Raw genomic sequence first — 15211 nt, forward strand, 5'->3', positions numbered from 1 at the left:
ACAACCCTTACATACATACAATATACAATCCACCAAGTAAGTAGACCGAGAAATGAATGAACAAGTGTAAAATAAAAATTTATAACACCCCCGACAAGTGAAGGTTACAGTAACTAGAAAAGAGCTGATAACTTTCAAACGGCTGAACCGATTTTCTTGGATTATAGCTAAGAACACTCTCTATCAAGCCACCTTTCAAACAAAAAAACCTAAATTAAAATCGGTTCATTAGTTTAGGAGCTACGATGCCACAGACATAGGATACACACATCAAACTTATAACACCTCTCTTTTTGGGTCGGGGGTTAAAAATCGGGCAGTGAATTGAACAAAATATATCACCGTGAAATATATCATCATCACGTGCTTTCTTCGAAACGAAGTTTAGCGGTCATTAGATAAATTTTACGAAAAAAAATCTAGGTATCTAAAGCCGCCTCTTTTAACTTGAGCCCTGTCCATCCACTTCTATTAGGTATCTCGTCCAACCATTTGCCTCTTTGGTGACCTGGAACCATTTTGACTTTAATTTTATAGACCATTCAGTACTAAACTTGGGAAAATAATTGGGTTTCTCTCCCTTCCAAAGAAAGCGAGCTTCCTTCGCATATGATGGTGGACATGAGATCTCTCTATTTGTGGACCAATCCCGGACCAAAACCTGAAACAGCTTTACACCAAACACCTTAGTGTTCATGAGAGAATTTTCATGTAAGATTCACATTTCGTGAGCTTGCAGGCGGTTACTTGCTTTCTTTATGAGCACATAGAATCTATTGGCATATTAAATTAGCCTGTTACTAAGATTCGGTTATCGGAAGGTTATCTAAAACAGAATGTCTCCTAAATTATTACAACGCCTTTCATTTTTTAACTCGCCGCCTTCGATAATTATGTTTATTGAAATAACTGTGATAAACATGATTATTAATAACTATTTCGACGCAATTAAAAAGTAGGTTGAACTGTTTATGAGGCGGTAGATAACATAAGTGTTGACTGCCTCGAGTTTGAGACCAATTAAAATCCTTGATATCTTTTCTTGACTATTAGAACTTTAACCGTGTTTAACATGATGACTAATCTTTCCTTTTCCAACTTAACATACTTAATACTGTAATATTATGTGTACCTAATAGCCCTATACAGCAGTGTGGGATGACCTCCAATCCACTGGACTGATGACCTTAAGAAGATAGCGGGAAGTAACTGGATGAGGAAGGCGGAGGACCGTGTGTGATGGCGCGTTCTCGAGAAGGCCTAAAACAGTGGACGCAAACAAGCTGATTGACAATACCTACTGGTGAAAGATGCTGTACGACAATAGTGAAATAGCATGGAGTTTGTACCGTTCGCGTCGTCGAGCTTTGGCATTTCTATCTTTGTTCTGGTTGATTTGATGGTTTAGTCTGGTGACCATTTAGTAATTAAAAACCAGCTGACCAACCCTGGCTGCGCTCTAGAAGAATTTTTGAAATTCAGTGATGGGTGGAATTTCCAAAAATCCTGAAACACTTAACTACTTTCATACGATCGTCCATCCCTTATTTGACCACTTAGCGGTGGACTTTCTGAGACTCCTGAAATACATATTTCCTTATTTTCCAGATTTGATGACAGAGAAAATTTAATCATGACTATTTAGTCATCATCGCTGAATTTGTTTCAAGATCAGTCTCTTTTACTCTATATCTTCTTAGACCATACTTAATTACTGGGATCACAGCAGTATCTAAATAATAAAATCTATACATATAAGTACCTACTTAACTAGTAAGTAGGTAGCAGTAACAAAAATTACATAGGGACTTAAATAAGAGGCTCCTAAGTCTACCTACTGTCCTTACAGGTTTAAAAGACAATGCAACTTGGGAACGCAAACCAATCCTTCAGGTCAAAGCAAGTATAAGTAGATAGTTAGTCCGTCAACGCCTCCTACATGATTTGTTGCTCATTGTACCGCATTGTTGTAACAGACAACCTCCACGCAATAACCTCAGCAACTCAATACGCTGACTTGTTTAACGGCTTCTACCATCAACGTCCAGTCAACACCTACATTGTAGAACAACATACTTCTGCACAAAAAACATAAGCACCAGCTACGATGAAATAATCCCTGTACAAATTCCTTGCGAGGATTCTTTGAAGGTAGACTTACCCTGAGATCTATAGACCGCACTTAGACTTTGTTCAGACTTTACTCATAATTAAAACGAGACAAACGTATGTATCATAACATAATACATATTATATTATGGTCCTTAATCTAAAGTCTAACATAAATCCATCTCGTTTCAGGGTCAAAGTGTGCTGTAGATAAACGTACTTACATCTCAACCTAAATGAAATGAAATTAAAAATTATTAAAAATAATTCTTTTCACAATTGGGTATCACAGGGTCCCCGCTTTTCCTTCCCCGTCAAAAACATACGTAATATTTTTAACAAACATACCGACTTCAAATCCAGGTTGGCAATCGCAAATCCAGCGTACCTACTTGTACTAACTATTAAGTCAGGGTCAATGATGATGCGAGTATACCAGCCTACTTACGTAAATATTTTTCAAAAATCTTTATTAAAATGATAGCGAGAACAATAATTTTAAAGAATAACGAACGTAAAATTGTATCGTAGAGTATGCAGTCGAGCAGAGGTGGCATGCGAATAAAAATAAATCACCCGTGATTTATGTCAGCCGTGTTGTTCCGGGCCGTTGCTGCAGCGCAATGTATGACGCCTCTGCATTCTGTGCAACGCAAGCTGTGCCGAGATCCTGGTCTTTAAGACATTGTGATAAGAGCTACAATAGTTTAGCAGTTCGATTATAAGTCTGAGATTCATAAAGGTCGTAGCTCGTAAATAAGTAGGTACGAGTAACTACCGACGAATATAATGCTATGATCCTTTAGGAGCATTGTTAATGATCATCATCATCATCAACCGATAAACGTCTACTGCTGGACATACTTAGGCCTCTTGTAGAGACTTCCACACGCCGTTGTCTAGCGCCGCCTGAATCCTGCGGCTCCTTGCGAATCGTTTGATGTCACCTTTCCATCAGTAGGATTTCTTCCAACGCCACGTTATCCGGTGCGGGGTTTCCACTCCAGTACCTTGGGACCCCAACGTCTTTCGGTTTTTCGAACTTTGTGCCTTGCCCATTTGCACAGCTTCGGAACCCGTTTAGCATATTATGTCGGTTACTCTGATTCTCCTACGGATCTCCTCATTTCAGGTCACGTAGAGAAACTCCAGGCATGGCTCTCTCTACATCGCCCCTGAAACTCTGAGCTTTCTTATGAAGTCCATAGTTAGCGACATACTTGACAGTAATTTAAAGTACTTATTGATTAATTCAATACAATTACAATCCAGGTATCTTTAAAACAAGAGCGAATAGGCATCTTCTTGAATCTAGATAGACGCGTCCCATCTTAGGCCACATCATCACTTTCCATAAGATGTGAATGTGGTCAAGCGCTTGCCTATAATGAGTTTAAAAAAACTGTCTTTTAAGAGTTTTCGATTTTTATACCTACGCAACAAATGTAATTTTTAACCTATTAAATCCTGTGAATGTTAAAGATAATCTCGAATTTGAGAATATGTAACGTAAGCATTTAACCTTCCCCCATAGTAAAACCGATATCATCGCAGAATCAAAATTCAAATGGCATCACATCCCTTTCGGCCCGGAAATTGAACTTAGAGACGGTCGCTTGACCGTGGCCTCGGGACTGACAGCTGTCAAAACGTTCCACCATTTTGTATGATGCCATTTTTGATATGGCAGGACATTAAAATATTTTTTTAACACACAAATACCGATCTGTGATATTGTGTTCTCGTTCATGATGAGGTTACTTTTCCAAAAGTAGTTGCTAGTCTTTAGAATATTAATTTATTTACGAGTTTAATCTTCTTTTAATCTGCACTACAATAATAGTAGGACTTCATTAGGAATTGTAGAAGGGCTTTTATAAAAGAAAAACTTAGGTTTATCAGCTATTTACATTGTTTTATTTATTCCATGGATGATATTCTTACTATAATATACCTAAGTAATAAGTTGTTCTTAAAAAATTTTGGTTTACTCGTATATTATTGGTCATTCTTAATCAGTGACAGACGGATTCAGAAAACTGAAGACATAATACCTAGACACAAGTGAAGTACGGGACCGCAAAATGGGTTTACAATCAAAATCACCCATTAAACTGTGTGGGCCGTATCATAAAACGGACTTTAAAAATCAATTCATGACCCCTAAGGTCACACTAACTCGAGATCGCAGGAGATATCGCTTAGCAGACTATGGTTGGATGGTGGAATTGCACCGTAAGTACCCATCACGACTGTATCGATATTACCAATAAATCTGGTGTATTTCCCAGCACCGATAGTTTCCTAGATCGCCGCGTGTGCGCCACTATCGAAGCTAAATGGTATAGAAATGGACTGATAACATGTATGAAATAAAAATTTAAACTACTTTTTACATCTGACATACTGGTACTGACCACTACCTGCTTCATCATCAGGCCATAACCACAATCTGTCCATTTACTCATCATCACCATAATTGGTCATCACCTTGTGATACCCGTGGGAGAAAATATGAGAACTTAAAATTCCAATGTAACAAACCTGCAAACAGTTGATCACGAAAATGAATTCGTATAAAACACACAGAGTACTCGAAATAAGGAGATCCACAGGAGAACCAAGGTCACTGACATAGCCCAAACTATTAGCAAGCTAAAGTGGCAGTGGGCAGGCCATGCCTGTCGTAGAGGCCATGGCCGTTGAAGCCGGAATGTCCTTGAGTGGAGACCGCGTTTAAGCAAGCGTAGTGTGGGACGCCCCCCAGCACGATGGACCGACGATATAAAGCGGCTGGCAGGAAGTGGCTGGACGAGGAAGGCTGAGAACCGGGTGTGGTGGCGCTCTATAAGGAGGCCTATGTCCAACAGTGGGCGTCCACAGGCTGATGATGATTATGACTCGAAAGACCGTTTATGAGCCCTAACAAATCATGACACTTCCTCGTCCACTATTTTATTAATAAATAATAATAGATTCCTGCCAACTGCAACGCCCATGTCCCGTTAGTTTACATGAAAACTTACATTCAAGGTTCAGATCCTTATAAACCATCTCCTTAACAAGCGATCTCTAGTAATGAAGACATAGAGCAGAGCCACGCCCCCGTAAGCGGATAATTGAGTCATTATGTTGCGCGCGCGCACAGCCTACAGGGTTGCCAGAGGGATTAACTCTTATAAGGTTAAATGTCAAGCAAATCTTGCGCAAGAGTCGCAAGTTGTCATTTCATACAAAACTCGTGTTGACAGCAGGGCTGTATTTTGAAGAAGCTGCATCAATCATTGCTAAATATACCATCTCGATTGTTGTGGTTAGCTGAATTTATGGTATTCTTGCTGCAATAATGCATTTGAGGCAATATTGAGAGTGTCTGCTAATCAGAGATGATTTCAATCGTTTTTTTTTTTTTTTTAAAGAATATTACCCATTTTAATCATGACTAACATTCCCCTTTCCCCTCCAACTAAGCGTAAAGCTTGTGCTAGGAGTGGGTACGACAATAGTGCAATGGCTGGGGTTTGAACCGCCGACCTTTCGGAATTCAGTCCACTCCTATAACCGTTGAGCTATTGAGGCTATTAATTGGCTATTAATTTAGGCGTTGTATTGTAGCTATCAAACTCTCAAAGGTCTCAAATCGCTTGTCTACATGAGCCATGTAAGATATTTTCCAAGACAACACCACAATAAATACCAAATTTTCAAAATTAACCAGGTATTTTGGTTCTCCGTTCTTGCAACCCTAAGTTATCGATACACGCGATACCGATACAGCCTCGGGAACCGATGTCGGGTTACGTTGAACATTATAGATTATTTATCTTGAGCTTATTTTATTTAGTGAACACGATGGCCATCAATTTTAAGTACACCTTTTTATGGTCCTTTTTGATGAAGTTATTCAAGATTTTTACATAATATTTTAGAAGTAGACAATTGTAACATCGTTGTTGGTGAATCCGGGAAGAGAGCCGTCCGAAAGTGTTGGAATCTATACTCTATACTTACTAATAAATAAAATTGGAGTGTCTGTCTGTAATTTCGAAATAACTACCGCATATTAAGGTCATATGGTTATTTGAACGATACCATAACTGAATCACACGTTTTTAAAATTTTTGTCTGTCTGTCTGTCTGTCTGTCTGTTTGAAAAGGCTAATCTTCGGAACGGCTGAACCGATTTTGACGGGATTTTCACAGACAAGTAGAGAATTGACCAGGGAGTAACATAGGCTACTTTTTTAACCGACTTTCAAAAAGGGAGTTGTGTTTTTCTACCTATGTACACCGAAATATCCGAGATTTCTGAACCGATTTGCGTCGTTTCTTTTTTAATCGATAGAGGAACTTTGCGACATTGTTTCATAAAAAATTGGATTCCAATTCCTCAATCCTGATGCTGCAGGGGATCTGACCAATCCACGCGGGCGAAGCTGCAGGCATCAGCTAGTCTTAGAATAAAAACACAGGTGTGAATGATGACTATGAATGATGTCAGAAGATCGCCCACTAGGTGGGCAGATGACATCAAACGAGTCACAGGGATCCAGGCAGCGGCGGGACGGGAAGACAGCGGCGCGGTGTGGAAACTGGAGAGTCATTACATAACTATGTTCAACAATAATTTCATTTCGTATAGAAACTTTACATCAAGAGTACAGCGAAAAAATTATATTTTGACAAGGAAAGTCAAGCGTTGATTCTAATTACTGTCGTGAGATAACAGCTCGTAGAATTTTCATTTAACACTTTATTAATTTAACCAAGAACTTAATAATAGATTAGATTAAAAATAACTTAAAGATGTCAGGAGCATCCGAAGAATTTGATGAAAACGAGATTGGTGGTTTTTTGGTTGAGGAAAAAACAAAATATTGTAAGTACATACTTACAAACTTTGGAACAAAGATGAAGTTGATTTCAAACTACTGAATATATATGCGAAATTCGTAGTTTGAAGGCAACTTTAGTCAAACAAAGATATTAATGTATCTAAACTATGTACTATAACAAAACGCCAAAGTCTGTCCATCTGCTACCTTTTCATATCCCATCCGAATGAAATAAAGTGTAGGCAGATATTGTTACTCTCACATTTGTTACAAAAGCTTTTATATACCGATCTAATTCTTTACTCATCAATTCCAGACGAATCGCCTGCAAATTCAATCTCATTAAAGGGAGAACTACCCGAGGCACAGGACTACAAAGTCTATGACTATCCTCAGCAAGAGATTGAGCGTATCCGTGATAGAAGAGAGAGTGACTTTATTCCTATGAAAGAAGATTCTTCGCAGGAGAAGTTTCTTATGCCGCTTTACTGTATTACTGCTATTTTCGCCGGTATAATGATAGTTGGGCCGTTTTTAGTAAAGCGAGGACCTAATAGAGGGTTTGTTAAATTACTTCTTTTTTTTAATTATCAAATAAGTAGGTGATTTGAGGTCTATACTATAGGTGTATCAGTAAAGATACAAATATATTATTTAGTCAAGATAAATGCTTACGCTTCACGACAATCATCATGTAATAAAACAATGAGGGAATTCAGTCTGGTGTACCTATCTAATAAAAGGAAAAGGCGACTGGTCTGTCAACGCACAGCTCAAACTACTAGATGGGTCGAGCTGGGCCTGCAGATAGCTATTAGGTATTACGTAGACATCTGCTAAGAAAGGATTTTTGAAAATTCAACCCGTAAGGCACGCGGACGAAAGGGAAGTACGAGTATATGGTGTTGCTGCTTCAATAAAAATACACTAAAAGCCGTAGTTAGATTTGTTCATCTACTGGGTGCCAGTCAACTATTGGTCCCACCTTTATCCCATTAGTTTATACTTTTGTTTGTTTCAGAATCATTCAAGCCAGCATCTTGCTTACAGCATTTTGTATGTGGATTTTGTAAGTAAATTCAGAATCTTGCCATACTTTTTACTAGCTGATACTCGTGACTTCGTCTGCGTGGATATGATTTTCAGGGACAAAAAGTAGCCTATGTCACTCTCTAGGTCTATAAGTTTTTCTAACCTTTTTTTAGGGTTCCGTACCTCAAAAGTAAAAACGAAACCCTTATGTCACTTGTGTCTGTCTGTCTGTCCGTCTGTCGTGTCTGCCAAGAAAACCTATAGGGTACTTGCCGCTGACCTAGAATCAGGCTGACGATGGGTTGATCATGATTGTCTAAATGTGATATATTTTTCAGCTGGTTCACAATATACTTTGGCACAATGAATCCACTAATGGGACCGCGTCTAGAAAATACGACTGTAGCTTGGATCGCATACAAATTGGTTAGCAGTTCATATTTAGATTACTTTCTTATACACATACCAGGTTATCTGACCGTGCTACGCTCGGATGAAATTTCTGAAAACGTTGTCTTAGGGAGTTTCGTGCCTATCTACGCCATAGAGAAAACCTACACACCAAATCTTAAATTTCTTTAGCTAGAGCCAATCAATCAGTTTATCTACCTCTTGTAAATATCTGTCTTATATAGTAAATATCTTGAATTGGTCCGTTTTGAATATGGAAATGTTACATATATAAACCTTGCTCGTGAAATGCTCTCAATTATGGTGAAAACTACTCTGAAATCCATTAAAAGAAGTTAAGTAGCTAAACGCTAGTTTTATGGCTCCAACATTGGAGGCTGGAGCCATAAAACTAGCATTGGCCCAATTCGTTTGGTAAGTGGTGGTCCTGGCCAACGTGTAAATTTTGTGAAAATCCTTTGGCGTTTATGAGCAAAATCCACAAAACTCAATGTTGGCCGCCAACTTCAAATGGACCTGGTACACGTTCGCCGAATGCATTAGCGGAACGCGTTTGGCTAATGAGTACCTAGATACCTACTACTTAGGTACTTATAGGCTTTTCACATTTTGTTTTTACTTTACAGGGTAAACCATTCAATACGACTTGAAGCTTGACAGTTATAGAAAGTCGAAATTATTTTATTAGTTAGTAAAAAATGTTGTTAGTCCAGAAGAAATTAATTTTAAGTTTTATTTTGTTAATAACATGTTCTTGTAAGACAATAATAATATTGTTAAATTTAAATAGTTTTCTTTTATTTACTTTAAGTATACATTTTGACTTTTGTTACGTAAATGGTTGTTTGATACTAACAATAGGTAGGTATAGAGTTTACGTACAATACAAATTCGCAACCAAAATGCGGTTAACCTAACACAAATCTCAAAGGTGTTAAAATGATTGCTAAGTAATATCTCTAACCAATGCATACTGCTACAAAATCACTGTAAAAAAACCGGCCAAGTGCGAGGCAGACTCCCGCACCGAGGGTTCCGTACTCTGGTATTTTTTCGACATTTTGCATGATACATCAAAAACTATTATGCATAAATAAAAATCTGTTTTAGGATGTACAGGTAAAGCTCTTTCATATGCTATCCCACTTGTTATTTTTAGTTGTTATTTTAGTTAGTTATCTTACTTTGAAAATTGAAAATACTAATTATTTAGAACACATTTTATTTTATATTTTGTGATGTTCACGGTTCAAATTCACGGTTTTTGGATTTTTGCCTTTACTTGTGCTGTAATACCTACCTATCTGCCTTTCATGATTCTAGGTCAACGAGAACTAGGTAACCCTATAGGTTTTCTTGACAGACACGACAAACGGTCAGACGGACAGATAACGAAGTGATCCTATGAGGGTTCTTTTTTCCTTTTGACGTACGGAACCCTAATAAACCAATCTCAATACAGAAATCTCTATTAATTGCTTGATCCGCACCATAACAATGCAATCAAAAGGCGCACCGAACAAATTGTGTTCGCACCCCCAACAAATCCCGTGGTATCGCTAAAGATCAAAATAACATTTGTACCGAAATCATTTATCAGGGCTGATTCTCTTTCCATTTGGCGTCCCCCGGCTAACGTCGAGCACCGAGTCAGCCGAATTGATGGGCTGGTGGCATGTTGTGAGAGGTAGCGATTTCATTTCCTTTAATTCATATCGCTATTCTTTCTAGCTAAATGCAAGTGGCTAGTGATAATGAAGTAGTAAAGCTTTTAAAGTTTTTGAAAATGTAAGCAACTGCAAATGCAATAATTTTTAGGGTTCCGTACCTCAAAAGGAAAGAAGAAACCCTTATAGAATCACGTCGTTGTCTGTCTATCCGTCTGTCCGTCTGTCGTGTCTGTCAAAAAAACCTAGAGGGTATTTCCCGTTGACTTAGAATCATTTTTGGCAGGTAGCAAGGTCTTATACCACAATTACCTAAAGAAAAAAATCCGAAAACCGTGATTAGGTGCATCACAAATAAAGTGTTTCATTTCTTGTACGACGCCACGATGCGGAACTTTTGGTGTGTTTCGTTTGCAACTCGCACTTGACCGGTTTTTAGGGTTCCATACCTCAAAAGGAAAAATGGAACCCTTATAGGATCACTTCGTTGTCTGTCTGTCTGTCCGTCTATCGTGTCTGTCAAGAAAACCTATAGGGCACTTGCCGTTGACCTAGAAGTATGAAAGGCAAATAAGTAGCTCTTATAGCACAAGTAAAAGAATAAATCTGAAAACCGAGAATTTGTGGTTACATCACAGAAAAAAATTAAAATGTGTTTCAACTTTCAAAGTAAGGTAACTATACTAAGTGGGGTATCATATGAAAGGGATTTACTTGTAGATTGTAAAAGAGATTTTTCTTTATTTTTCAGTTCAATACCCCAAGTACGGAACCCTCGGTGCGCGAGTAGACACGCACTTGGCTGGTTTTTTTTACTAAAATCGCTTTCCGCTGACGCTATTATACGCTTACGTAAACACAGCAGGCACGACTAATGTGTTTCAGGGGAATAGCTTCTTGTGGGGAGCTCGTCATTAATACTCGTTGGTGACGACGACGTTTAGATTAAAATTTAATATTTGTATTAAATCCCGACACTTGTTATGAATACTCAAATAGTTGGCAATCATTTCACCTTTATTTATAGACAGACTTTTTTTTTATTCAATGACCTGTTTATTTTAGGAATGTTAATACCTAAAAATGCAATCTCGTCAGGTTTTTTATCATTTTCAATATAATATAATCACATTATTTGACCTCTCTATAAAAGAGTGGGTAGTTAATGATTAAATTATTGCTACAAAATATAGCTCGTTTGCTGATTTTCAAAAAAATGGTTCAAAAATATGTATTATTACTTTAATTCAAATGTTGTTTTGTGCATAGAAGTGGTCAGCTGTTATTTGTTGCAAAATAATTGCCTACATAACGCAGAGAACCTGAACATTTGCTTAAGAGAAAAGAGTACCAGAAGAATAAGTACATATAGCCAAAAAAAATCCGTAAATAACCGCCTGTTTACCATTGTCATCAAAAAGCTAATAAAAACAAATGAAACGGATCTGGAAAATATATCGCTTATCTCCAATAAAAGGCCCACTCAAAACTGATTCCTGTAAGTACAAGCAATTTTCCAAAACTAAAAAGATCGCCCCCAACCTAACCGTCAAATTGTCGGCTTTCGATCTATTTTTTTGGCGCGAATTCACGCCATATTGCCGGCCAGGGGTTCCCCATCTAAATGATAATTCGGGGGTCCTTCTTACAATAAAAATTATTGCGGCCAGTTTATTTTATTACAGTTTTTATTGTATTCAAATAACCACAGACAACATTGCGGTGTAAGAGCCAATGCGGATATTTGAGCAGGTAGTGCGCGACAGGTTGAGATGGCAACCGGGGTGGGGACGCCCCGCACACCCGCACAGCCCCCGGGCTAACCTGCTGCGGGTGTGTGGGGCGTCCTCCCGCCTCATACCCCGATCGCTACCTCAACCTGTCGCGTACCTAGGTATAGGTGCTATCAAAGGTTATACCTAATACTTATTGAAGCATCGTATATTATATATATGTACCTAGTACCTACACGATATTACCTACGTGTTAGCATGTTAGTGTCTATAGCGGTGATAGCCTAGTGGTTAAGACGTCGGCTTTCTCTTCGGGAGGTCGGGGGTCCGATCCCAGGCACGCACGCACACCTGTAACTTTTTAGAGTTATGTGTTTTTTAAAAGTAATTTATACATATCACTTGCTCTAACGGTGAAATAAAACATGATGAGGCTACATGCCTGAGAGTTCTCCATAACGTTCTTGCCCTTTGGTGAACTATGAAAAAATCCCTCTCATTCTGTGAAAATATTTGGTCCTCAAATCTGTTCATAGTCCACCGACTGATTGCAGATGGAAGAGATGTGAAAGAAAAAAAAAAAAAATCTGTGAAAAGACCCGTGCTTAGTAGTGAACTGAGGATGGATTAATGATGATGATGATAGTGATGAGGCGACCCATAGGTAGGTACGGCTTCACTCTGGTAAAACTCCTGAAAATCCTTTGAAATTCCTTTATCTAAAACGAACTAGTTTTAAGAAAACCTTCATGTTAATAATTAAATTTATGCGCTAAGTACCTATATCAAGTTTCTAGAACCTAGGTACTTAGTCATGGTTAGAGGTGCACATTGACACAGAGGTATACTAGCTGATGCCCGCGACTTCATCTACATGGATTTAGGTTTTTTTAGGGTTGGAAAATCCCGTGGGAACTTTTTGATTTTCCGGGATAAAAGTAGCCTAGTTCACTTTCCAGGTCTTTCACTATACCCATTCAAAAAATCATGTCAATCCGTTCCTCCGTTGCGACGTGATTGAAAGACAAACCAACAAACAAACACTTTCGCATTTATACTATAAGTATGGTAGTAATAATCAGTTTCTCTTTTTACCTAAGTATATTATGTGAAGATAACTTTGAGCTTTTGCGAAATACCTACCTTACAAATTCTTGCACAAACCCTCCGACTATCGGATTCGGCGACCCATTTTGCTGGTTCTCTAAAATATAGACCCAAGAGGGGAGGTAGTAAAGTGGTAAACGAATTGAGGTGTTCTATCATGGCTGCTTCTTTATTTTCTGTCTCTTCGGCGAAATATCGCGCTCCCACCCTTTGAACAATTTTTCTGCTATCACTCTTTTATCTTTCGCCTAAAAGGATTTTTATTATGGGATTCTGAGAAATCCTCAACACGAATAGGTAATATTGGCAAATGCGTTTATAATTTTTATTGGCGATAAATTTATTTTCAGAACCTTAAATGTGTTTTAAGGTTCTGAAAATAAATCTATCTATACCTATATAGTATCTATATTCTATATATCTAACACACCAGTAAATACAACATAGGTAGGTACTTACACAAACAAAGTTTATTTTTATAATATGCCACTGATAACCGGCCGTTGGAGCCGTAAAGTCCTTGAGTGGAGACCGCGTTTAAGCAAGCATAGTGTGAAATAACCTCCAGCATGATGGACCGACGATATAAAGCGTCTGGCGGGAAGTGGCTGGATGAGGAAGGCTGAGGACCGGGTGTGGTGGCGCTGTTTGGGGAAGGCCTATGTCCAACAGTAGAAATCCACAGGCTGATGATGAACCACTGATACCTATACATTGCAGCATGTCTAGGCATAGCCTGCCTTACCGCTTGATACCTACAATCAGTACAATCTACATGCAGGAAGAGCAAGCAAAACGCAGCACCAATAAGCAACACTAGACAACTGCGCACGTTTCACTTCATCATCTTCTTCTGATCGCAACGCACAATTTCAAAAGGCTTTCTTTATTCTTTTTCTTTCCGTGTAACGGTACCTACCTAACCACACGGTAGACAGTCTACGAAAGTTCTACAGAAGTTTCAGAAAAAGTAAGAAGTTTGTAGTCTAAAATATACCTTCGTCACTACAGTAGTAAATAAGTAGGTACTTAGTACAAGTTAGGCTGTAGGTACGTACTTAAATGTGAATGGACCCTAGCCCCAATACATGGGCTTAATGACTGCACATAATTGCTTCATCACAACTGGCATACATTAAGCCCAACACATTAACACCTTCACACAATGCAAATAATAACACCTGTTTATTTATAATCTAGTAATAGTCAACCGCAAGACAAAGCCACAGACTAAACGAAAATGATAGACGGTAAACGGGCGTCTATAAAAGAAACAGTGCGAGTAGGTACATTGTTGCCCTAATACTTACTTAATTAGCAGTAATCACTATGTTGATATTTTAAGAGAAGATTGATTTACTTGCTCACTAGTAGATCACGTGACGGGTCGTAATTCACTAGTGACGTACTACTCTACACTATTCGATCATAATATTATCTTTTCACGCTCGGTAGACCACTCACAAGAGTGATTGAAAAGATAGCTTTTTTCAGCGTCGGCAATGGACGCTTGAAATTTTTGCAATCGCTCGTGAGTTGTGACAAAAGTCAGATGAGACCTTGAAATCAATTAGTGCACTATTTCTCCAATAGTCTCTGTTGGAGATCAAACCTGGGGCCTATCATAAGTCCACAGTACTCATCATTGCGACAAAGTTGTCATCAAAAATAATTTTGATCAAGGGTCCTTCCATGATTCTCCATAGTCTTTGGACAAAGCTACCACCCCGTTCTTATCTCCATCCGAGATCGCAATCAGCGCAGCCATGTTTGATGCCATTATGAATCAAGTTCCCGCCTTTTTGATTTTTTTTTTATTTTCCATTCGCTAGGCACCGGCGTCAGATCTCACAGCCGATAAGTTCTTTATTATCCTGGATGATTTTTTAATCTGTGCCCTCTGCCTACTGTGTTCGCGAGTCGTGTTTCACAGATAAGGCAATAACATACACAAAGCGTGACGGCAAATTAAAAAAAAAAACACAAATCACACGTATGCCATGACGATACTGTTGACATCAGGGTGAAAAGAATTCTGAACTTGAAACTGCTCAGAATTTTATGCGCATATGAAAGTAAACCTACGCACAGAATACAGATACTTCCCCTGAATCTGACTGCATAAATCTTTTTCCTTGAAGTCAACTTGAATACAAGGAACTATCGATAGCCGTAGTTTGCCAGCTAAAGTGTGATGATCACTGTCACCTTTGGTCGGCTGTTGCGCGTGTGTTGCGCGTGTGTTGCGCGTTAATTGCGCGTGTGTGTAAAAAATAACACTAAAATTGCATCAGAACTGCAATTTTGCAGTTGGTTT

At 38.5% G+C, this 15211-nt stretch overlaps 1 protein-coding gene and 1 long non-coding RNA gene across 2 annotated transcripts in view; both read left to right on the plus strand.

Moving 5' to 3' along the window:
- Nucleotides 1–15211, plus strand: part of LOC123871914 — a 575184-nt gene that overhangs the window by 299530 nt on the left and 260443 nt on the right. The gene's annotated exons all lie outside the window — the stretch shown is intronic.
- On the plus strand, nucleotides 6814–9139 carry LOC123871908. Its single transcript, XM_045915960.1, has 5 exons — nucleotides 6814–6988; nucleotides 7261–7504; nucleotides 7966–8013; nucleotides 8315–8402; nucleotides 9014–9139. The coding sequence occupies exons 1-5, from the start codon at nucleotides 6916–6918 to the stop codon at nucleotides 9035–9037; spliced, it is 477 nt and encodes a 158-aa protein (XP_045771916.1). The 5' UTR covers nucleotides 6814–6915; the 3' UTR covers nucleotides 9038–9139.

This window comes from Maniola jurtina, chromosome 14 (genome assembly GCF_905333055.1).
Source record: "Maniola jurtina chromosome 14, ilManJurt1.1, whole genome shotgun sequence".
NCBI lineage: Eukaryota > Metazoa > Arthropoda > Insecta > Lepidoptera > Nymphalidae > Maniola > Maniola jurtina.